This window comes from Neolamprologus brichardi, chromosome 23 (assembly GCF_056152115.1).
Source record: "Neolamprologus brichardi isolate AB-2024 chromosome 23, ASM5615211v1, whole genome shotgun sequence".
NCBI classification, from domain to species: Eukaryota; Metazoa; Chordata; class Actinopteri; order Cichliformes; family Cichlidae; genus Neolamprologus; species Neolamprologus brichardi.
Genome location: NC_142125.1, coordinates 33,814,941 through 33,839,125, shown reverse-complemented (window position 1 = coordinate 33,839,125; position 24,185 = coordinate 33,814,941). Strand labels below are relative to the sequence as shown.

The 24,185-nt window shown below is 39.5% G+C and overlaps 1 protein-coding gene across 3 annotated transcripts; it reads left to right on the top strand.

Annotated features, from left to right (window-relative positions):
* The first annotated feature begins 14,629 nt into the window (after window positions 1–14,629).
* Window positions 14,630–20,604, top strand: spry2 (sprouty RTK signaling antagonist 2). Of its 3 annotated transcripts, none has more exons than XM_006795690.3 (2): window positions 14,630–15,078; window positions 18,201–20,604. In XM_006795690.3, exon 2 carries the CDS (start codon window positions 18,249–18,251, stop codon window positions 19,248–19,250), a length of 1,002 nt encoding a protein of 333 aa, XP_006795753.2. In that variant the 5' UTR covers window positions 14,630–15,078; window positions 18,201–18,248; the 3' UTR covers window positions 19,251–20,604. The 3 variants fall into 3 exon arrangements, with proteins under 3 accessions (XP_006795753.2, XP_087692832.1, XP_006795754.2); XM_087836706.1 differs by lacking the exon at window positions 14,630–15,078 and adding an exon at window positions 15,897–16,089; XM_006795691.3 differs by lacking the exon at window positions 14,630–15,078 and adding an exon at window positions 16,154–16,241.
* The last annotated feature ends 3,581 nt before the right edge of the window (window positions 20,605–24,185 follow it).

Below are 24,185 nucleotides of genomic sequence, written 5' to 3'. Positions count from 1 at the left end.
ACTGCCGCAAATTTCTTTGTTCCGCCGTAAAAGTGATTCCGATGTTAAACATTGGTTCCACATGACTTTTCTGCCAGGTACCTTGTGCCCTACCTGTCAGAATTCTGCCACAAACTTTGAGAACCACTGGTCTAAACCAATATGATCGGCATTTGAATAAAACATCATATTTTCACCCTCCCATCTCTAGGCAGCTAACAATGAGAACAATAACAGCTAGTTATGGGCTAACATTATGAAAGCTACCATTAGTTGGGATAATGTTAGCTTATGTCCAGTAATCACACTTTCCCTCTGATAAACAGCTTGATTACATTCTTAATCCTATCCGTTTCTTCACTAAGCACCAGGTTGTAATGTTAGATCCACTTCAAATATAGTTTAACTAATGCTGGCTAACAGCATCTAACATAGGCTAACAGCAGCTAAGCGAGGCTAACAGCAGCTAAGAGAGGCTAACTGCAATAAAAGCAGCACCACTTATAAAGAGAAAAGTTCAACATATCCTCAACTCACCTCAGCATCACTGTCACCATAGCCAGGATTATGCACCTGAATCATTTGACTCTAATCTGCAATTTACTGACATTTAGCAATGAAACTTATACACAGTGTAATTTTAAAAACAAAATTGTTTGCAACAAATAGTGACCAAATTTAAAGTTGGATGATGGGCTAATGTTTTATTTGTTTTGTTTTCACTCACTGATTAGGTTCAGACATCGAAAATGGCATATTTCTATTTTGGAAATGTCTGTGTCTTTGGTTCACAACATTAACCCTCCTTGGAAGGTTTGAAGTTGAATCAGTGAATTTAAATGTGACACCACATGCTTCTTTACAACTGTCCACATGTGATGCTTTGGCAGTGTGAACCACTTCACTTTTGCCATGACCAGTGTGTGGCAACGCAACCAGCGACTTTCTGTGAGAATCCAGCATTTTTGACAAAATGACAGCATTTGGCAGCCCAGGAATGACAATGGGGAGGACATTCAGCACACAGTGCCAGACTTTAAAAATCTGTGCCTGAATGATTAAAAGAAGCAATATCCGTGTAGCCCATTGAAGCACTATTTGGATCATTTTACTACAAAACCAGAGGCAGAAAGACCAAAAAAAGTGCATTTTGGTGCACCTTCCAAAATTATGCAGATCAGAGACCACACTTTAGACGTAGCATTCGCAAAGTAAAGCTAATAACTTGTGTTGTGGAGTGACACCTCCTTCCTTTGAACAGGAAATTAGGGAAACACTATCATGGCAGCTGAGAGAACCTACAAAACACACCATCACACCTCCTGCATTTGTCAGATGCATTAACACATTATTATATTCACAGCTTACCCAGCTCCCTGGAGAGCAAGGAAATATGTCGTTGCAAGGCTCATTCTGCCAAAAGGTTGCCATGACGATGTAATTTCACTCCTTTTTTTTTCCTCTTCAGTTTCAGTATATTCATTTCTCCTTCTTCATGTCCAATTATTAAAATATTACCATTGTAACATGGTTGTCTAAGGATGTAATTTCATCCACTGCAATTTATTTCAAGGACACTGTTTTCCAGTTTTTAAAATAGTTTGTAAAATGGAGTCAATGTGCAGCATTTTGCACCTCTGTACTGAAGTAGTCCCTAAAAGCTCATGCAACTAGTATACACTGCTGTCTCTCACTGTTAAGGACAGAGATTTGGTTTTAGCCAAGCTGGGGCACTTTGTTTCTACCATGCTGAGCACACACGGGTCACAGTATCTATGAATAAAAGGAGGAAACTACATTTGTCTTATTAAAAGAAGCATTCGTGTGTAAAGGAGTTAAATGAGAGGAAAGACTGTATATAAAAGATGTAGCCATGGTGCAATCCCTCATTGCACATGATTTGAGATGCTGCATTTTTAAGTCTCTGTGTTTGAAGGCAGAAGTGACCATATTTGGAGTTTTACTGTAAAAGTAAAAGCTAAAGCTAACAAGCATGGTTAGCATTAGCTAAGTCCATAAATCATAGGGGACAATGCACAGATACATGTCTCCTCAGTACTGCTGCCCCTACTGTTCCAGGGGCCATTCCTCTAACTCAGTGGTTCTTAACCTGGGTTCGATCGAACCCTAGGGGTTCGGTGAGTCGGTCTCAGGGGTTCGGCAGAGCCTCCGCCGTGACATGCACGGCTCATTTTGTGCACCAGTAAAAAACATCGAATGTCTTGAATTTGGAAAAAATCATATTTTATTTTTCACTAAAGAGGGGTTCAGTGACTGCACATATGAAACTGGTGGGGTTTGGTACCTCCAACAAGGTTAAGAACTACTGCTCTAACTCCAGGTTCCCCATGGACGTGACAAAAACAAAAACAAGGAAAGAAAGAAAATCACCCACCATACAGTTAATATGAAGTGGGAAACTATTCAAAACTATGCTGTTTGCATATAGAACGTTATCAGCCCACAAGGCCAATATCAGCCACTGCTGATGCTTGGATGAGTACAATATGTCTAACTCAATGAATGAATATTTGACCTCATTACTTGCTTACAGACACTTCTCAAACACTTCAAGCTTGAGTGCACATATGTCACAAGTGTCGCTAAAGGTTGCAAACATGTTAGCTTCCTCTCATACTCCCTCACCTTGCGCCCTTCTTCTCCAGTACCTCTTAATGTGATAGGTGGCCAGACACTATGAGACACATGCACACAGATTTATTTAACATATCACAACAGTGACCCCAGCTGGACAGCCAAAAAACCTGAGATATGGTGGCATGTCTGAGTTTGTTTGGCTCCTTGTCTCAGTATACCTTCTGAAGAGGTCACAGCTCTACACTCAGAAAAATAAAGGTGCCAACTGGAACCAAAAGTGGTTCTTTAGACTGATGCCATAGAAGAACCTTTTTTGGTGCCACAAAGAACCTTTCAAACAATGGTTCTTTGAAGAACCAGCCAAAGGTTCAAATTAGTTGGGAGCACCTTCACTTAATTATAACAGTGGTTTTGTTAGGAAAACAGTTCTGTATACCGATACTAAATTGCATTAACGTCAGTGGCTAACGTACCTAGCATAGCTAACCGTTACTGTTAGCACAACATTAACAGCAAGCTACAATGACAAGTAACAAAAACAAAACAGTAAAAATGTTTTAATTAAAATGTTTTACCTTTTCCAACAGTCCCCAGAATCCAGAGCTTCAAAGACCAGCAGGTACTGAAGACCATTATCCGTTTCGCTGCTGTCCATGAGAAAATGTTTCTTTTTTCCTGCTGCTCGCGTCATCTTTCTGCGCATGCGCACCCCAATGATTTACCCCCCTCCGTCCCCTGCCATAGTATGACGTGTTCTAACGTCACTCTCTGGGGGGGTCTTTAGGCTTTGGCCCCACCCCTGCCACCAGTATATTTTTAAGCAAGTATTTCTAACTTTTATTTGAATATTCAGTTTCCTGCCATCTGCTCTTAAAGGGTAATCAGCAGTTAACCCGCCCTCCCCTTTCACACGCACACACACAGTATAATTCACACCCTCATTTTTGTGAATAAATATTTATGCCATTTTACACCACCATAGATAGCTAAGGATGAGGAACCTTTTGTTCTTTAAAGAACCATTTGTAATAGCAGAAGAACCATCCACAAAATAAAAAGCGTCTTTGATGTATGATGGTTCTTTAAAGAACCATGAAGACATCTGAAGAACCATTTAAGAACCTTAATCTTTCTGAGAGTAGCCCTTTAAACCAACAGAGGTTAAAAAAAACAAAAACATGAGCTTAAATTCATCCGCAACTTGAGGCTTTTGCTGTGCCACAGCACAAGAGAATCCCAGCATGAAGGATTGGGTAGAGTGTCAGAGAGAGCATCTACAGCGTCTCTGGCTGGTTTTATAGCTACACTGGCACTTATTTTGTTCTTTTCTCCAGGACAGCTGGTCCTGTTGAGTTTGTTCCCACTTGAGTCATTTTCATAGGTCCGCAGTCCTGAAATGTGTTGGATGAACACAATATGTCTCTTTCTCTCTATGAAGCCTCTTTTTTTACCCTGCCATTGAACACAAACTTCTATATACTCACCGACATGCGGCTGTTTACAGACAGGGAATGCAGACATGTCAGCCCAAAGGCCCTTGAGGTTTCCTCTTCTGCTAATCTGTGACATTTCCTAGAGTGCAGAAGCTTCTTTGCAAAAGCAGAATGTATTTTTATACACTCAAGCTTTTCCTAAAGGCTGACATTGTTAGGAACCTTTTTTCTTTCAGGGGAGGGCTTTACATTTCTTTCGTTCTATATTTCTCTTCTGCAGACCTGTCATTTGCAGTTGCTAACGAGCTCAAAACATATGAGGGTCCACTGCATAGGAGCCAAGCGCTGAGCGTTGCTGAGGTCAGAGCGACCAGACCATCGACTGCGGAGAAATGAGGCATGTATGCTAATTTGTATGTCTGCTAAGGGTGGGTTTTTAATTTTGCTGAAGGGAAGCCAGTGTACGATGATTAACATTACAGGGGCAAGCGATATTCCCAGACGTCCCTGCTAATTTAGCTCATCATACTGGATGAAAATTAGATGAAGGAGAAGTTACTTTCAGCTGCTCGCCACAAGGGGTAGTATCGGATGTTTGACTTGGTGGATTTTTTTTTCTTTAATGCCAGATGCCTTTCCTGAAACACCCCCAAAGAGATTTGTGTCTCAGCGTGGGGGAAATACTATCAGCTCACAATAGTTTCAATGTGAGCTCCAGATTTTCTTAGTGTACAAGCTATAAAGTTACTCACAATGAATAAGTTGGCCTAACGTAGTCATTTTAAGTAAGATTTAATTGTTTTTTTGAGACATCGATTTTCCATATGTTTTCTGGGAACTAATTAGATTTTACAGTAATGACTGAAGCATCATCAACTTAAATGATGAAGACTTGATGTAACTGACCACCACAGCCACTGTGTATCAGTCCAACACAGTACAGATATTTGTTTAAAAATGTAGGGAGTGAAAGTAAAAAGTTGTTAGAAAAATAAATATTCAAGTAAAGTACAGATGCCTGAAAATTCCATTTAAATACAAGAACGAATATTTATACTTGGCTACTTCCCACATCTTTTGGTTTACTTCCTGCTTTATTTTGAAGGTTAGACATATTTTTTCATTAGTGTTCATTAGTGTCTGATGAAGCTCTCCTGTTCTTTTGTACACTGGCGTGTATTCAGGCTGCATCTGCCATCTGTATCAAGTCACCTCAACTCCTTGTTCCCAGTTAGATTTTTGATGCTTTTTGAATTAGTTTGTGTTTTCATACTACCTTCTTTATACAGCACTTTTAATCACAGCTACTGAGATTATAAAAGTTCTCATTTTTCCACCAACCTGCCTTTCCACAAATGTATAAATAATTCCAGTGTTCCTGTGTATTTTACTTCTTCTTCTGATGGTTTGCAATGTCCCATAGGTTAAATGTTACACTCAATTTAGCATTATCAATCTGCTATAATGCTAATTGTAAGGCACAGACAGAACAGGGGAGCCGTGCTGGCTTAGCTGAACGTCTGCGCACACACACACACACACACACACACACAGAGGATGAGACACACCAGAGCTTATTTCCCACTTTAACTGAAGCTAATCCTGTTTATATACATAAAACAAATCTAATGAGTAGAGATGAGTGGGTTGAAATAAGCTAAAAATGTTATTTTAACAAACCCAACAACAACATTTGCCTGGTTCTTTATTACTTTTTCAACCTATTTTTATATGTGTATATTTTATATGTGTGTAAAATAGCTGATAGAAAGCATATACTAACCTGTTATATTAGCTAACTTAAGATTTGAAGATAACTTATCTGAACCCCAAATACTCACCTTTCAGTTGTACATCTATAAATGTCTACTTGACCACTTGCTCCATTTTTTTCTCTATCAGCCTCTCTCAAAAGTATCAGGTAGATCTTCCAGGTCCATATCAATAAATATGTTTTATTTTCACCTTGGTTTAGTCCCTGCTTATGTACTATTCTAGGTTCTGAAAAAGACAAAGAAGACATGTTTAGGCTTGTAGCATACTGACATAGTCCCAGTGTAATATCAATAAGTCATTTTTATTGTAGTTGTGTGTGTAAATTATATTTAAGAAAAGAAATGTAAGTATATGAGACTTGGTGAAAACTGGCTAATTTGTAAGTGCTATTTTGTCCTGTTACTATCATTAGCTCTCAAAATGTTTCTATGATATGAATGAGCCAAACAGTCATCTAACAATGATACTAGATGAATGGAAAAATGATGCTTAGTCAAAACGACGCTTAGCCAACATGAATGTATGTTAGAAAGGCTGAGTAATTACTTGTTAGTCATTATTTAATTTATTTTGATTGTATAAATACATTAAGTTTGACTACAAGAATCAGGGTGGTGTAGTCATAATGGTCAAAGTGTTATATGGGACCAAAGTATAATTACTTCCCTCAACAGCTCACATTTAAGCTATTTAATGGAAAGAAAGGGACCACCAAATAATTTCCAGCAAAAGCAGAATACATTAGCAATGATCAATATGATCATGAAGATAATGCTAGATAGCTATCTAGCATCACAGCTAAAACTAGGCATGAATCAATTATTGAATTGATTGAATTGAATCGTTTAGGGTTTATGTGTGTGAAGTTTTTATGTTTACTGGTGAAGAACTAAGTAATACATTTAGCCAGAAAAATAACGAGCACGAGTCACAAGTTAACTAAACAATCCTGATAATAACTAAAGAAATTAAACTAGCTTAACTAAACTAAAAATTAAAAAAAAAAACCAGAAATACAATACAAGAGATTTTAGTTACATAAATATTTTATAAATGCTATAAATAGTGCTTAAAACAGAACAGCTTTACCCAGCTGTAGCTGATCTTGCAGCAATTTATAGCTATAGCACAACTCTCAGCTATAATTCTCTTCTGTTAATCTATATATAGACCTTTATGATGGCATTAAAATCTTTTAATCATCTCACATAAATCCAGAACGTTACACTAACCTGATATTTTGCAGGAGAAGGAGTTAAACAGTCTGAGATTCATCAGGCTCTGGACAGTATTTTAATTACAGAGAGGACCAGTAAAATTTACTGAAAAATTACAGCAGCGGGGTGAAAAATTACTCCCATACACTGCAGACCGGATTAAATCTCTGACTGGGGCATGTAATATTAAAATCGACCTACTTCCACAGCAGAAATGAATCCTTTCCTAATGGGACAAGGCAATGTGTGATTTGATGTAGTTACTATATATCACATATTTAATAGTTTGCATCAAAGTCAGTAGAAAATGAACAATAAATGAGTTTGAGCAGCTTGCTTTTCTCTAAATGTAATTTAGGATTCATCACCTTTCCATTCTTTGTTTTTTTGTGCTGTCCTTAATTAAAGTGAATAATGATATTATTATATCATTGCTATTTTTGGCAGTGAAAAGCATAAAAAATCTGCAAAGTCATTTAATATTGTTTTTACAGTCTTACAATAAGACAATTAGAGTTTTCCTTGTTAAAAAAAAAGACTGAAATGTGCTGCAAATTTAAGCCCTATTTCAAGGAAGACCTTTAAATAAGTATAAAATTCACTATATTGAATTATTTGTTTGAGATTGCTATTGCTGTTGGATTTTTACCCAGTGAATAATCAGGTTCTCACCACCTACACAAAAAGCAAGGCTAGCTGAGACTCACTCAGTACTCATATCACGACTCATAGCGCCAATAGCAACTATTCTGTGATTCCCTTTTTTCCTTTCCAATCCTGCCCTGGCCGGGCTTGCTATAAGCATCCACTGAGACGGTTCAGCACAGCCTTTCTGTGCTGCATGTATTGTCTGTATTGTAATGAAAAGGGAGGCAGCAGAGAAGTCAACAAGACTTGGAACAGATTCTGTATTCAAAGAACTCCATAGTGTTGTGCTCTTCGTTTTAGTGCACACAGTAAAACACAGAATACAGAATAATGGAAGATTGGCACATCAATGTAAAGTGGGACTAGCTGTAGAAAGAAACTGTCTTAACATTTTATTGATTATGTGCTCAAGGTCACAATGTGAGATTTATCCATTAAATGAAACGGGTAGATGTGACAATCCCATTTCTGTGGATTTTACTTCTGACATATGAAGTAATAACAATGAAAAATCCAGTTCATTTTTATTTAGGTCATTCCTCCAGAGTCTACTTCAATATCACACTCTCCTGATCTGAGCCTGTCAGATTTTATTCTGTTGCTGTAGGCAATAGTGTCTCTAATATCAGCCAGTCAGCTCTAGCTTTAAACTCAAGCACTACCAGCCAATCAATAGCCAAAGCGATTTTCTGTTAAGGCCCCATCAAGCCAGAAAGCTAAAAGCAAAACACCCAAGTTACCCAAGTCATAATAAAAGTTACCCTATGCACTGGATCCTATACTATGAGCCTGCTATAGGGCATGTGCACTGCAAAACGCCAGATTCATCCGTTCATGGCATTGGGTAACTTTAGCTGGACTCCAACACCTGCGTCACAATGATTTCAGTCTACTGTGTTGGCTGGTTTTCGACTTCCCTTATGTTTATAGATTAGGACTGAGATTTGCCCGTATATGGGACTGTAGTCTTAGGCTTAGGTTGTTAACTGACACACAACAGTGTGTAATACGTAATACTTCCAAGACCAGGAAAAAAACAGTAACCTGTGCTTAAAAAACATATATCAACTCTAAGGGATATGGTTGTTGTTGCTAAGATTCAAAATCAAAGAAAATCTTGATGTCCAAGAAGGTTTTTATAAAGTGCAAATTTTAAAACCCTTTTTTTCTCATAAAAGATGTTAAATGAACAGTTCGTGATCGTGCCTGCTAAAAAGCCAAGGGCCCACATTAAAACTCGGACATAAAGTTTTAATAAAATGACAGTAACTGCATTTTAAACTATAGCTGATAATATTTAGCTCTGTACACACACTTGTAATACAGGGAGCACTGTTCATTTTTCCGGCCTGAAAGTTGGCTTGGCTGCCACCTTAGATGTTTAATATTTTTTTATCTGGAAGGTAGGCTGAGTTGTTCTTGATTAATAAGTATAAGACTCCTAAAACTCCCCACCATAGCACCACCCAATCTGCCTAATCTGCCCCAACCCACCAGGTCCTGACTGAAAATGAATTGGAAACTAGAGAGTGTCCTTTACCACGCAAACCATCACCGTAAATGCATGTGCCCTCTACGTGGATATTCATACAGATGCATCTTGGAAAGTGAATGACTTCTGGATTCACCGTGTTTCTTAATAAATGTAGTTGCACAGTACTAAACCTGGCAGCTGTAATGGCCCACTCATCTGGCTACAGGATCACGGCCCAGCAATACAGCAGCTCCATCTCAGCGTGTGCCAGCGAGGGAGGAAAGGTGATGGACTTGGGAGTCTCGGTCCTTTTACAAAGCTATTTCAAACAGTTTGCAGTGTCTGCTTGACAAGCCAGACACAGTTCATCTCCCACAGCAGCAGGGGTTTTAGGTTTCATTTCAATTTTCTCTACTTTTATTTTATGTGCACAGCATTCTGACCAGCTCAGCGGGGGAAGTGAGAATCACCATTCAAGTATTTTGGGAAAAGAAAAGAAATTCTATCGCTTGTGGTGCAGGACAAAAACTTTTGGAACTGCAATAACTCAGCCGTCATTAAATACTCAATTTCCAGACTTTACTGGCTCCGGGGTAGATGGTCATTTTTCACGCTTTATTCAGCAGCCTGAGTGTTTGGGACAGATGTAAAGCCCTCCAACACTGGAATGACTAAATTCAATTAATAGGCTTTTTACCGTTAGGTAGGATCCAAAGAAATAATTCTGGGGAAACAATGGTATCAAGCTATTAAACTGAGGGGTTCCAGATAGGGTTGCAAAGGTTAATTTTCACTTTCTAGCACTTACATTTTGAATAGAAATACTAAAAGCTTCTTTAATTTAGCAGTTTTTGCTCTGTTTGATTCTAACTGGTAGGGGCAGGAATGTAGCCAGTAAAGAGCCTCAGTGTTATACATCTATTCTTGATTGCAGTAATTCCCTTAAGGAAACACAGTTCTGAGTGAAAATGCACAGTGGACGGGAAATGAGGGGTGTCTGTCCAGTTGAGCACAAGTTTTTTGTGTTTACATAATCAGTGAGGTGGGAGTTGATAGGAAAATTAGTCATACCCTGAAATCTTTACCCTTTCACTCATGCCTGGCTCATCGGCACAAGTGTGTCTGCTAAGGATCTGCTACCATTGCATCATTGTGCCGCAGATGTGAAAACTCATCTGTTGACACAGAAATTCATAAGAGTGTGAGGAGGAAATCGCTGACACAAAAGGAAATAGAATATCGACGAGACAAAAATGCAAGGAAACATTGTGTGCTTGACCTTATTTTATGTCAGGCAAAGGTCAGACTTCTAACTTTAAAACCGCCTTTTTGTTCCACAACTGAATGCTTTTAATTCAACAAGCCCAGCAAATCTTCAATCTATTACAGTTTCCATGATTAGACTAACATCTTCATGTGGCCTCTAGTCCCAAATAAAAGCAGGAGATAGGCCATAACAGATGGAAGATGGTAACTTTGCTCTTAATTAAGACTGTGTATTATGTGTGTTACCCATTCATTAAATAATTTAACTCATATTGAAAACAAAAAAATAAACAAAAGATGGCAGAAATTGTGCTTTTGTTTTTTGGAGTAGTTTTGGTATGCATTTCCTGAACTTGAAATGTGTAGTTCTCAATGCAGGTTTGGCCAAAACTTGAATAGCTTAACCTCTTAACTTCCACCAGATCACCAGCAACACAACACAGGAAACAGACAAGAAACAAAGTCACTGACATCTATCAGTCAGAGTTACAAAGACATTTCTAAGGTTTTGCTACTCCAACAAACCATGTTGAGAGCCATTATCCACAAGTGGATCAAACTTGAAACAATGGTACCCTTCACAGGAGTGGCCAGCCTATCAAATAAATCCCAAGAGTGCATCAAGAACTCCATCAAAACATCACAAAAGAACCTAGAACAACATGTAACAAACTGCAGGCCTCACTTGGCTCAGTTGAGGTCAGTGTTCATCATTCAACAATAAGAAAGAGACTGGGCAAAAACAGCCTCCATAGGAAAGTTCAAAGGCGAAAACAACTACTGATTGAAACGAAACAAAAGTGCCAATAAACATCTTGACAATCCAAAAGACTTTTACGGAAAAGAATCGGTTGACTGTTGCTCTCCATTGCTTTCATCAGAGAATGAATGTGTGTGAATGTTAGACAGAACGTACTTGAAAAATGCTTGAATGAATGGGTGACATGAGCTAAAGAAATGGGTGAATGAGGTATGTTTTATAAAGTGCTTTGAGTGCTCAGGTAGAGTAGAAAAGCTTTATGAAAGAACCAGTGCATTTACCATTTACCAGTTATCAAAAATGCTTAATTGCAGTTCTTGCTGTCAAGGGTGAAACCAGTTTCACAGTTTCACATAGGGCCACGTAGGCTGGCAGAGACTTTTCCCCATCATTTGAAAACTGCATTTTTATATTTACTCAGGTTAACTTTGTGTAATATTAAAAGTTGTTTGATAAGGTGAAACATTTAAAGGTGAGAAATATGTAAAAAAAAAAAAAAAAGAAAGAAAGAAAGAAAAAAGAAAAGAAAAAGAAGTCAAAGAGGAGGCAAATACTTTTTCATGCCATTATACAGACAAACTAAGTGCTGTTGAGCTTTAGGAAGAACTGCATGGGAGCATGTTTGCGTAGGTTGATAACCCTTCTCCGTAAGCAAATGCCTACCGAAACTGACACAACTGCACAACTCATATTAACAAACTGCCACAAACATCAAGAATTAGCTGAGTAGACTGTTTCAAAGGCCACTATGACAAGAAAGAAACACACTTTCAGCCATAACACAAGAATTCACACACTAATTACAACATAATAATAATAATAATAATAATAATAATAATAATAATAATAATAATCACACAAAAGGACAAAAATCAAGTCTGACCAGACATAGTGAAAAAACAGATCTGGTTGTTTCAGAGCTTAACTGAAAATGTGATGTTTGATAGTTAACAAACAACAACAGAATGTGTCTAAATTATCAAATGTAAGTGACGTAAAGTGTTTATTACCAAAAAGGGGGAATTACATATGTAGCACCTAAATAAACAGAATTATTTTGCAAGTCTTGATTGTGCCTTGGCTCGTTTTGTGTATGTGTGTGCTGCTGGAGACATGTAACATGTTATCAAGAACAACAAAGCTTTAAGGGTAAATGAAGAGCAGCCAGGGAGGAACAAAGGAAGACAAATTGTAGAAAGAAAGTGGGAAGTCTTGAGAGCCTGCTGACCCTGATCCAAGTTAATTTGCCAAGTCATACACTGAGCTGATTAAAGTGACCTCTCTCATCAGTGTGCTTCTCACAACTTCATAATTATTCTGTCTGAAATTGATCAGACACTCTATTACTAAATTAGAGGAAAACGGGGGAATGGAGATGTCCAAGTCCATTGTTTTCACTGAATCTCTTCTGCTTGAGTTCAGGCTCGCTGAACACAAGCTAATTGCTCTTTTTATTATTTTGCAGGGACACAAGGCGGGTAACAGTCTGTCCGGGCCTTTTTGTAAGATGATATAAGTGTATGACTTGACTACTAAATAACAACCATTCAGTCTTTCATCCTTGAATCTAAATCCAGACTCACTGATCCGCATCCTATATCATCTTTATGCCATTCTGCTTTTCTTTATTGGTACCCATGCATTTATCATAGTCATTTAAAGGAATATGACTGATTTTGAAGCTAGTTTAAACCTATTATTATATTAGAAAATCCACATGCTATTGATTGTAGCCTGTAGTATATGGAGATGGCCACACAGTGGCGCCACTTTATAATTATTCACAAGAGCTCTGGGGTAACTACAGTATTGACTTGCTAATTAGTTGTATCAATTCTCATTGATTGCTTTTGGATTTAAATCCATAGCAGCCTGGTAGCAGAGCTTAAAAAGGTGTGAAATAAGAAAAGTGTCCTGAGGTGTTCAGTAAGATTAACTCAGTGCCCTGTACGTCAAAGGAAAGTCAATATGAGTATGTGAAACTACTCCATCTGGCACTGCATCTCACAGTTTGTCTTCAGCTTACCTTGATTTTAGAGGGAGACAGTAGTTTTCCATTAAGGACTTGGGAGTGTGGGAAAAAAAGAAAAGAAGTGATGTTGTGTTTCAAAGTAAAATTACAAAAGCATCCCTGTCAGTTACTAGCAAGCACTTCGATAAATAAAGTCACACCATCTTTTATAAACAGTCACAATTTGCAGGCTGTATAACAGTTTGGCATCTAGCCGTAGTTGTTTGCTTGAAATTAAAGAGTACACAATCTCCCTGAGAAAGGAAGTGGAATCGAAGTGAACTTGTGCTGTACTTGAGTAAATGTACTCTATATATTATATGTTTTTGTTGTTATATTATAGTCAAATTTTGAAAATGTAATCATGTATAAAATGAAATTAGCTGTTACATAAACACTGAGAAGTAGCACAAAAAAAGACAGCAGTAGAAAAAGGCTACCTAAGCAGTAAGGGTAAAAGGAAAAATTGATACGGCATAGCATCGTGATATTTTACATGGTAATGTTGTACAGGAACACCAAATATCAAGATTTTCTCAAATAAAATGTAAATACTGTGGGAATATTACAAACAAGAGAGGTCATCTTTACACACCACCACCCCGAGACCATGTCAGTGAAGTAGACTTACATTTAACTGCCTCAACTGAAAAAACATCGAACATTGGACACACTTAGCTCGACAACCCGAGCTCCTAACTCTGAGCAAGTTAACGGCTCAATCACACGAGTAAAAGCAGGGCGGCAAAATGCTTGCAACTACAAACTCTATCTTATTGCAACATTTACGGCAGGTTTTAGTGTTGGTATGCTTGTCAATCTCATTTTCCAGCAAAAACAGTAATTGAAGAGGGATAACTTTATCTTATTGGACAAAATCAATATTGACAAATTTTAACTCTGAGGCCATAATTTGCACTTGGAAAGGGGTAATAAATCCTAATATAGGTTAATTCAATATTCAGCAAAATAATGTTACACAAATGTACAAAACCACTAGCAGTTATACTATACTTCACAAGATGTGCTCAATTACCCACCTTCTCTCATAATGTAATGTAATGTAACCGTTACATTTTTTCACTTTCACAAAGTACACAAACTGCATTAAGTAGAAAATACTAATACTGTGCTGCCCATGTACCCTGTAAAGTTAGCTAAAAACGAATCAAATGTACTGACATTTTGTTCATTTGCAACCTATAAACACCCTCACATGGTAAGCATATGACACATTATTTTCAGGGGACTGCTCTGTAACGTGCTTCTTTTATTTAAAAAAAAATGTGTCAGCTATAAGAAACTGAAGACTTTACGGGCCCAAGCACACATATTTCCAAAGAGGTTAATCGGCTTGATCAGACTGGGTGTGAATGGCTACTTTCTGGCATTCAATGGCTGAGCACCGGATGCGATATATCCGCTGTCACAACAAGCGCTCTGCCCCCCCCTCTTCAGGTTGACGCCACATACAGCGCAAATCCCGACCTCTCCGGAAAGAGAGAGAGAAAAAAAAATCACACTCACACGCGAGGAAAAAAAAGTACTTGCGAGACGTTCTGAGCGTCGCGGATAAAACACACGGAGTGAAAACTACCTGTAAATGGGAGGTTTGTCGCCTGCTTCTCTTCTCTAGTTCCCGTCTTTTTCTTCTTTCCTTTTTTAAGTTTGCTAATAAACTTTATCGTGCGGCGGCTGTTTGAAGTTATCGCGTGCTTTAACGCCTCGTGCTGTTGCGCAAAAACATGGGATTTACATCTTAGCGCCGCTTCTCCCGAAGGAGCGCTCCGTCTGGAAGCTTTGTCAATGGATTTTACCGACGGTTTTCCCGACTGAAGTGTTGCCGCAGGGAATACTCGCCCCCTCAACTTGGATTTGTTTCACCTAAACGGGGGTCTAAAAGTGTCGCGAGCACGGTAAGTGTGACCTGTGTAGTTCTTATTCTTTTTTTCTCTCTTTTTTAACAATACGCATGCTCTTGGTTGAAGCTTTGGACTAACAAACTTTGTTCCCCCTCACAGTTTTCTTAGCTGTGGTTTTGTCACTCCCGTCCTTTAGGTTGCACTTGGCTCATACGTGCACTGTTATGGTTTTAACATAGCTGCTGGCTTAGTTTTGAGCTCATTATCTTAGTCATCCTCCCCCTCTTAAGTTTATAAGGTCCCTTTTCCCCTTTTAACTTCTAAAATTAGCCACCGCCTTCGCTCTGACTAATGACTCATTTAGCTTAATTGTTCACCTGACCGCTGGTGTCTGGTTATTAGGAAGTAGCAGTGCCCAAGTTGGCACGTGTTTGCTCATACGTGCACTCACAGTTTGCACTGTTTCCGTCCGCTGCTGCGAGCTGTCCGCTTAGCTTTTCTTTCTTTTAAACGTGTTTTCCGTGCCGCACGCTTGCATGTTTGCATTATAAATCTCATGCACACAGTGGAAACGCGCTTATCGGTTGCGTATCAAAACCCGCGCGAGTTATTGGGCTTTCTGGTTTTACTCAGCATTCAATTTTTTTTGTCTTTTTTTTTCTTTTTGGCTGATGCTCTGTTTAGTTGTAGGAAGCTCGATCCTGTCACAGAGCTCCAGCTTCCCTCCCACTGTCACAGACTCCTGTGTGGAGGCGTCTGTTTTAACCAGGCTTATAAAACCAAAAGAACCCAAGATATTCCCAAAGATGTCCCACCATACACAAACCCTCTGAGTGCACTCCCACTTAACATGGCCTCTTTCTTTGCTCCAAACTTCTTCTTCAAATCTTGTCACTCATCATCTTTTCAGCTGTCTAACAATGTAAAAATGTGCTCGAATGGGGAAGGTTGCTGCAGGCCATTTGCCACTTGCCACAGGAACAAACAAAAGCCGTTCCTGTATTGTAACTGAAAGGAGGGGTGGCCTTGGTCCCTCCACTTCTCGAAAAAGATTGCATTTAAAAGGTAATTAGCACGAGCACAAGAATCAAGACCTTTTTTTTTTTTTTTTTCGTTTTCACCACCCTATCACTTTGGTGTGAGGCGGTGGTGAAAATGAGCCTGTGTACAGAGCACTTTTGTTAATACATTCAAAGGGAAACTATGGCTGATCTGGGGTGAGTATCCAGTAGTTGGGAAGTCGAAGCTGTTGTATTGGTTTGCTTCATCTTAAACTCTTATTAGACACTTGGGGCTCTTTGCTTTGTTTTTTTTTTTCTTTTTTAGTTTAATAGAAATGAAGTTGGTTTCCTCTCCTCTTACATGCATTCTTTCATGCGCTTCAACTCCTCGTTTGAGTTATCAGTTTGACCCACATCAGTCTTCAGTGTTTAAAAAAGAAATGAACTTTGATCATCAGCGTATGCAACCTCTAACGATGGAAATGTTGACCCTGTGAGAGACGAGCGTAGAAAATGTGAAACATGTTATTTGACACGTAATTTACCTCTGATGTTTTTGCTGTGTCAGACGATATTTTGACTGTTGGCTGATCGTGTTGGTTATTGGAAGGTTAATAAAGTGAAAAATATCTTACTTTTCCTCAGCCAGTGGTGATGTCTTCTAACATCTTATGATAGAACGACAATTTCAGATCTGACAGTTGACTACCAAGCAACCGATTGGCTTTTCTGAGTATAAGGTAAACAACCGTCATAGCATTAATTGATGTATTGATGCTGCTATAATCTGGTTATTTTAACGTTTTGCCTTCTAAAATAAAGGTTAAAGGTAGAAATTGCACATCGCCATGCCCCGAAGCTCAATCTGACAGATTAGTGATGCACTTATAATAGGCCTAATTTTATCAGCCTTTTGACTGACATAAGCAACAAAGCTGCTGTGATGAATGATGACCTGAAATTTTTCTTCATGTCCATTAGAAGAGGAGGGGAGGGAAATCTATATTTTAGTATAAATATATTTTTTAAGATCACGATTTACCTGGAACAGTAGGTGCGTTACTAATCATAAAGCTTATTAGGGGTGTCACAAAAGCAGTGTATTAATGATAACCGAGATATTATAAAATGTACAATTTTATAATCTCATGAATAATTTTGTAATTTTCTATAGGAGTGTTTAGACCTTCTTGCCGCCTGCATTGGTACATTGAGTTTAACGAAGTTAACAAAGCTGTAGTTGAATTTGTCTGCGAGCTTTGTTTTTATTGCGTTTTTTTGGGGGGTGGGGGTTGTTTTTAAATAGATACCACAATATAGTGAATTTTTCCCATGCATATAGTACGCAAACTAAAATGGCCAACCAAAAGAGCCATCATTTGAGAAATTGAAGTTTCAGCCATTTTAAGCCTTGTTACATGCCAGATCGATGACAGGAAGCGTGAGCGCTGCAGCAAGGGTCTGTGGTAGGACTTGTACCAGGGGCAGGATTCTTCATGTTCAGCAGCATGACCTCACGGCATCAATTCATTACCAGCATTGCATAGCTGGTATTAATTTCACCTCGTGTGTCTCAGTCCCCATTGCAGTCTGGGCGTTTTTCACACGCATTCAAATGCCTGTTTGACAACTTGTTTTAAAGACTCATTTTAGATGAGTGTCTCGCAAAATAACAAATTGTGAGTCCTTGTAAGTCAGACCTGCAGGATAGTGTTGTTCTTTTGTTGTTTTAAGCTGCAAGCAAATTTTCTCTCTTCAGATATGGTGAGTTATTGTCATACATGTGAGAAAACAGGAAGTTTTCACAAAATAGCAGCCGGAAAGCACCTAAATTCAAATATCAGAGGCATAAACGTAAGGTCTGGGAGTGGATTTAGATTCAGCTTTGAGCAAACAACCTTTGGTTATCCTGCCTTTTGAGAGCAGACAAAGACTCGCTTGTGATTCAAAGGAAGCCTTCATAAAATTGATTCTGCAGGCCCCAGCAGACAGCAGCTAGTGACTTAAAACATTACATCGACTGTGCGATCTAACAGATCTTTTCTGCCACACTGATGTGTTTGTTAGACCTAATTTCCATAGTGGTGCTCGTACTGACATCGGTTAGGATTTGCATGGCATAATTTGCATGACGTGCCACTCCATACGGATATAAACTGTGTGTTTCTTTGACAGGACTTCAGATGTGTCCCCTGCCAGCCACAGTGGCCCTTCAGTCACGAGATGTTTTCCAGAAGTCAGAACGACAGCGACGGGGGAGGAGGGCAGCGGGGGTCATCATTGAACCGGCCAGCGGGTACACTGAATGACGAAGGGAGCTCTGAACCACGGACTCGGCAGACCGATGACGGTCCTCCAAATCCCGGGTTGAACAAAGGACAGCTGCCCCATACTGAACCAGTGCTGTCTCTGGATCAGATTAGGATAACTGGGAGTAGCAATGAGTACACAGAAGGGCCCACTGTTGCCCAAAAGTCTTCAGGTACTCAGGATACATCACAGGGCTTAGGAGGCAGTGAACAGCAGGAGACTCAAAAAGAGAGGCCTTATAATCTCCGCAACCTGCACGGAAACTCTTCCACGCCAGGTGTTATGCAGTCTTCCAGTATAGACGACTCCCATAGCAGCATCAGGACCAGCGTGGGAAGCGTTTCTTCAGACCAGAGGCTTATCGGCAGCCCAGAGAACAGCGACCAGATAATCAGAACACAGCCCAACCGTTCCGAACTGAACTCAGAGGAGCTGAAACCCCTGAATGAGGAGTCCAGGCCAGTAGTGGTGATGACGAGCAGCAGTGTCAATAGAAATCAAGGTAAACACTCGGTTAGGTGTGAGGACTGCGGCCGATGTCAGTGTTCAGATTGCCGTCGCCCACGGGTGCTCCCTTCCTGTTGGATGTGCGGCCGGCGGTGCGTGTGCTCAGCAGATAGTGCAGTGGAGTACGGGACGTGCGTCTGCTGCATCAAAGGCCTTTTCTACCACTGCTCCAGCGACGACGAGGACACGTGCACGGACAAGCCATTCTCGTGCACGCAGTCCCACTGCTGCGTCCGCTGGGTCACCGTGTCGCTCCTCTCCTTGTTCTTGCCCTGTATCCTGTGCTACCTCCCGGTTAAAGGATGCATGGCAGTGTGTCAGTGCTGCTATGACAGAGCCAAACGACCCGGCTGTCGGTGCAAGAACTCAAATTCAGTCCACTATGAGGATGTCCGGAAACCAACGTAGACGTAGTGTGTGTGTTGAAATGGAGATGGATGGAATGGCTCTACGCTCGCTCAACTCGATAGGCATGTAGTTGTGTAGATGAAAGGTTTTAATAGAGATCTAATAATGCTGTTGTGCTTAAGGTTTTGTATTTTTCATCTAGGTCATTACAATATCTGCTGAAAAATCGCCTTAATATGCTGCCTTTTTAAAGTGGGCTCAGAAAAATCTCTGTACTAAAGGCACGGGAGGTGCATTCACTCACCCTAGCATTAGGAGTTTCACTTGAAAGGTAAACCAAAAGAAGCGCTCTACATTTAAAGGTATGAAGACATATTCAACTACTGTCTTTTTTTCCTCCTTTTTTTTTTTAATGTCCTGAAAATTTGTTCACTCAAGTGCCCTCGTTGTTTTATTGTTATGAGAGTCCAGCAGATAGTGTCTTCTCTCTTTTTGTTGTTTTAACATTTAATACAACTTGTATGCTAAGAACAGATTCCTGTTACTGACTGTAAAGTTTTAATTGCAAACGGTGTGCGTACGTCAGAAAACGAGTTGAACAGATGTTTTATTTTTGTACATAATACTTCAACTGGGAAAAGTTTTCTGCCATGCCAGAGGCACCTTGATGAATCCATACCTAAACTAATCAGCCACAACATTAAAACCACTGACAAGCGAAGCAATGATGTCATTGCAGTATAAGGTTTGCCCGGGAAACGTACCGCCCATTTAAACGTCGTTTACGCAAAGCCCCACCCCGGGACAGGGGACAGTGTTCCCATCACACTTCATAAACTGCTCAGGAACGATTTGAAAGAACACGTTAAAATATCCCAAACTGATCAGAAACAAAGTCACCAACCCACAACCCATGACAGTGTCCCTACTGCCAGACACAACATTAATCACAGTGTTTTTTAAGAAAAGGGAGACAGGTGGTTTTAATGTTTTTGGCTAATGGGTGTATATGAATCAGATAATTGACCTTTTTTTTTGTTTGTTTGAAATTTTGTTTTACATTCACTGGAATGTTTCTTAATCACGTTTATGTAATTTACAAAAGAAAGATGTTATCCCTTCTACTTGTAAATTGTACAGTGACCTTATATGAAAATTCTATTTTCTAATTCCAACATTGCCTAGTGTAAAGTTAAAACTATATATTTATTTGAAGGTTTATTATTTTATAATGATAAAATATTTATTTTGAGAAGGCATCAATGTTTCGCCTCTTTGTGGGAGAAGGGGTCACTCTGTAGTCACTGCAAGCTCAGAGATGACCCTGTACGAGTGTCAAAGCTGGATGAATATTTCACTTTGGATTAGGAGACAAATATATTAACGTTTGACATTAAACAACCCTGAAGTCTGACGGTAGTTGTTCCTGTTTTTTTGTGTATTGTTCCTGTTTGTTGGTGTTTCTCACTGTCTGAATATGCTTCTCTTTACTGTGGCATAAGAGCAGCTCCGTTTCATCTAGATTTACACTTTCCTTCATATAATTTAAGGTGCACATTCTCAACATTTTTAACTGAGCCTCAGCACGAAATCCGAAGCGGGGCCGTCATTAACCGGTGCTTTGGAATTTTCCCCACAACGCAATCGCTTAAATTGTTTAGAGAGATCAAAACCGGAAACGGGAACACATTAATGTTCACCTCATTAGACAAAGCCTCCAGTAAAGCCCGTGTGTGCAGGAATGCGATCGTTGCCTCTTTTTCATCTTCTAAAGTCGAACACTCCACCTGTGTTTTTGCAAATATGCGTTCATGTAAGCCTGCTATTACGTTCTGGCCGGGCTTCAGGTTTGTTTCATGCAAGATCCACAGGAGCCTGCAGATACTCAGTCCCCTATATTTTTTTTTTCCTTTAATCAAAGGTTTGTTCAGGAATTCCTTGGTTTTGAGTGTCCCTGCAGGGGAAACATAAGCCTGAAACATAAAGCCCCTGACACTTGTTGACAGCATACGGACGTGTTTGCAGTGCGGTATGCATTCAGGGAAGTGATTGACATGCCGAGGCCCAACCTGCACTCACTTGTTTGTTATTCATCCAAAGCCTTTGACTGATTGGGGAAAGGGGGGTGTTTTACATAATTATCAACTTTCACCTATTTTACAGCGGTGGCAGAGGAGATGGAAACATAACGGGTAGAATCCCATTAGAGACAGAAAAGAGAGTTGATCTCGTGTTTAGGCTTCATCTTTGCAGACACAGGCCTCTACCCCTCCATTATCTCAGCTGTGAATGAAGGAGGGAAGGGTGGGTGAGGCAGAAGGAGTGGGTTGTTAGGAAGAGGGGACTGCAAAGGGTTAAAACCATCACTTTGAATGACAAAGACCTAACAGTTTACCCCTGTATTCAGCCCGGCATGCATTCATCCTGTTTTCAATAGTTGAAGGGAGGGGGGGGTTATTTTGGCTCCCCAGCGCTCTTCTCTGCTACCTGCTCCTACTTTGTATTCCCATAGGGAGATGGCTTTCTTGTTGGGGGTAGGGGGAGAGCAGTTGGTTGGGTTCAATAAGGGAGGGGGGGTCAGTTAAAAAGAAGAGTATGTTTGTTAATGCTACTGAGAAGTATTATTTTCAGCTCAAATTCACCAGGTCTTTCTTTTTAATACATTTTTTTAAAAATCCCCTTTATTGCATGTTCGCTCTGCATTAGCAGAAGTCACGTTTAGATTAAAGGCATCTTCGGAAGATGTATCTCATTTGGCTCACTCAGTCATTTCTTTGGGTTTTTAAGGGTTTCACATTACTAGAGAGGGAAGGTAAGCCACTAGTGTGCTTTACTGATGTATGTGACCAGGAGGACCAAAAACAAAACAAAAAAAAGAGTAAAAGTTGGTGCACAAAAGAATAAATGCAGGAGAAAGGGAAAGCTTGTCGCAGTGATTTGGCAGCGGAGAGGACTGAGGGGGGGTCGGAGGAAGAGAGAGGGAAAAAAAAGGTCCCAGAACGGCTCTCTTTGTTGGTTTTAGCCGCAGTGGCCCCTGCGGTTCATGGCGGCTGTGGGGCAGAGCAGCCTATTCACCCTGCTCACCAAGGCAGAACGCAGCACAGGAAGACAGGAAGGAAGCGAGGCTATTCTTCATGGATGCATTGTCTGTCTGTCTGAAGGTCGGCCAGGCATAAGCAATCAAACACCACTGTGAGAGAACAAGAACGAGCAGAAGAGGAAATTGAGGGAGACGGGCACCACCCTGTGAAAACTGTCAAACATATTAAGATCACAAAGACACATGGCCCTGGCCCCGGAATTGTTGCAGGGCCATATGTAAATAATGATTACTTGCACTTTGCTATACTATTCTGCCTACCCCTGAAAACCTAAAGAAATTACACAACACATTTTTATGTATTGTGCAATTTGTCGATTTGGCACAAAAATGCCAGATGGCAAATATAACACTAGTTAAAACTCATATGTACAAAGTGATATTTAATTTCTCTTTTTTGAATTTGTCAGAAGGTTGAAAAAAAAGCACTCGACTTTCAAAAAAAACAAAACATTTTTTGGCAATTATGTCATGCTTAAGGCTTTACAGGGCTTATGTAAGAGTAATGTAAGTGTAATTTGGCTGTCAAAAGCCTGTGAATTTTTCACCCTGGTGTTTAGTATGTCTCCATTTGGATTTTTGTATTGGTACACTTTTATGTAGCACACTATCTGCACTAATTTAAAAAAAAAAAAGATACAGGACAAGATATTGTTTCTCTGAAATCTAACACGGTTAGTTGCACTCCAGGAAATTACATTTTCACAGTTTAATGAAAATGTTGTCGCTTGCATAAATGCTATCACTAATGAAAACGGAGGTTTCCTGCTCTCCACTTCCACTACAGTTTTAACAGGATGGGTTCTGAGAAAAGTTTAATGTTAATGAAAGTACAGCTTGCTTGTATTGGATTTGACTATAACTTTATGTTGGGGGTCAGGGGAGAGCATTTGGTTTGGTTCAATGGGGGGGGATCTGTTAAAGAGGGGTTGTTAGTCCTAGTGATAAGTCGTATTTTCAGTTTCAATTCACCAGGTCTCTACATGTTTAAATATATATATGTACACAGATATTTAAATGGAATCTTCGTGATGTGTTTTTTTGCTGGAAGCAACGATTCTTGAGTGCTGAGCGGGTACAAAGGAGGCCCAAAGTTTGCCAGGAAAGTATCCCCTACCATTACATACATGAACACTCGTTACAGGGCAGGCTTCATCTTTGTCAATGAAATAAATGAATTGAACCGCTGATTAGATACTCGAGTTAGCAAGCAGCTCAAGACCTGTAACTAACAAATTGGCCAGTAAGTGCAAATTACCCTTATGTTTCCAACAAGTTTTAGCTCTTCCCTTGTGTTAAGGTACAAAGTACTATGCTTAGAATAACATAAAGAACCACAGAAGTTGAGGCTTGAAAGAAAATGTAATGTGTGCTTAAGTTTTAATTAAAATTGATCAAACTTAAAACTTGACAGTTTTTACAAATGCACATGAAGAGACTTCAGGGGCTCTGTAGATTTCACATTTCACATGTGGATCTATTGGACTGGACAATGTATTTACATATTCTTTGTCCCAGCAGAAAAGTACAGTGAATTTCTTTTAAAATCCCTTGGATATATTTCTTCCTGTTTAAAAGGAGTTTTTCCTTCCCACTGTTACCAAAGCACTTGCTCAGAGGGGGGCATGATTGTTGGGGTTCTCTCTGTTTTCTTTGTGTTATTGTTGGGTCTTTACCTCATAATATAAAGGGCCTTGAGGCAACTGCTACTGTGGTTTAGCGCTATATAAATAAAAGTCATTTGAATTTAAAAAAAAACACACACACACAACACAATGCTTTTAAATCCAAAACCATCCATTTCAGATTTAAAATAAAATGTTATCTGTTGTAATACGACCTATAATGTACTCACTTTACTTTGGGAGAAAAGTCGGTTGAATAAATTCAACTGG

Bases quoted from the DNA above. Each gene is read 5' to 3' on its own strand.
- spry2 (XM_006795690.3), top strand. From the start codon at position 18,249: ATGTTTTCCAGAAGTCAGAACGACAGCGACGGGGGAGGAGGGCAGCGG.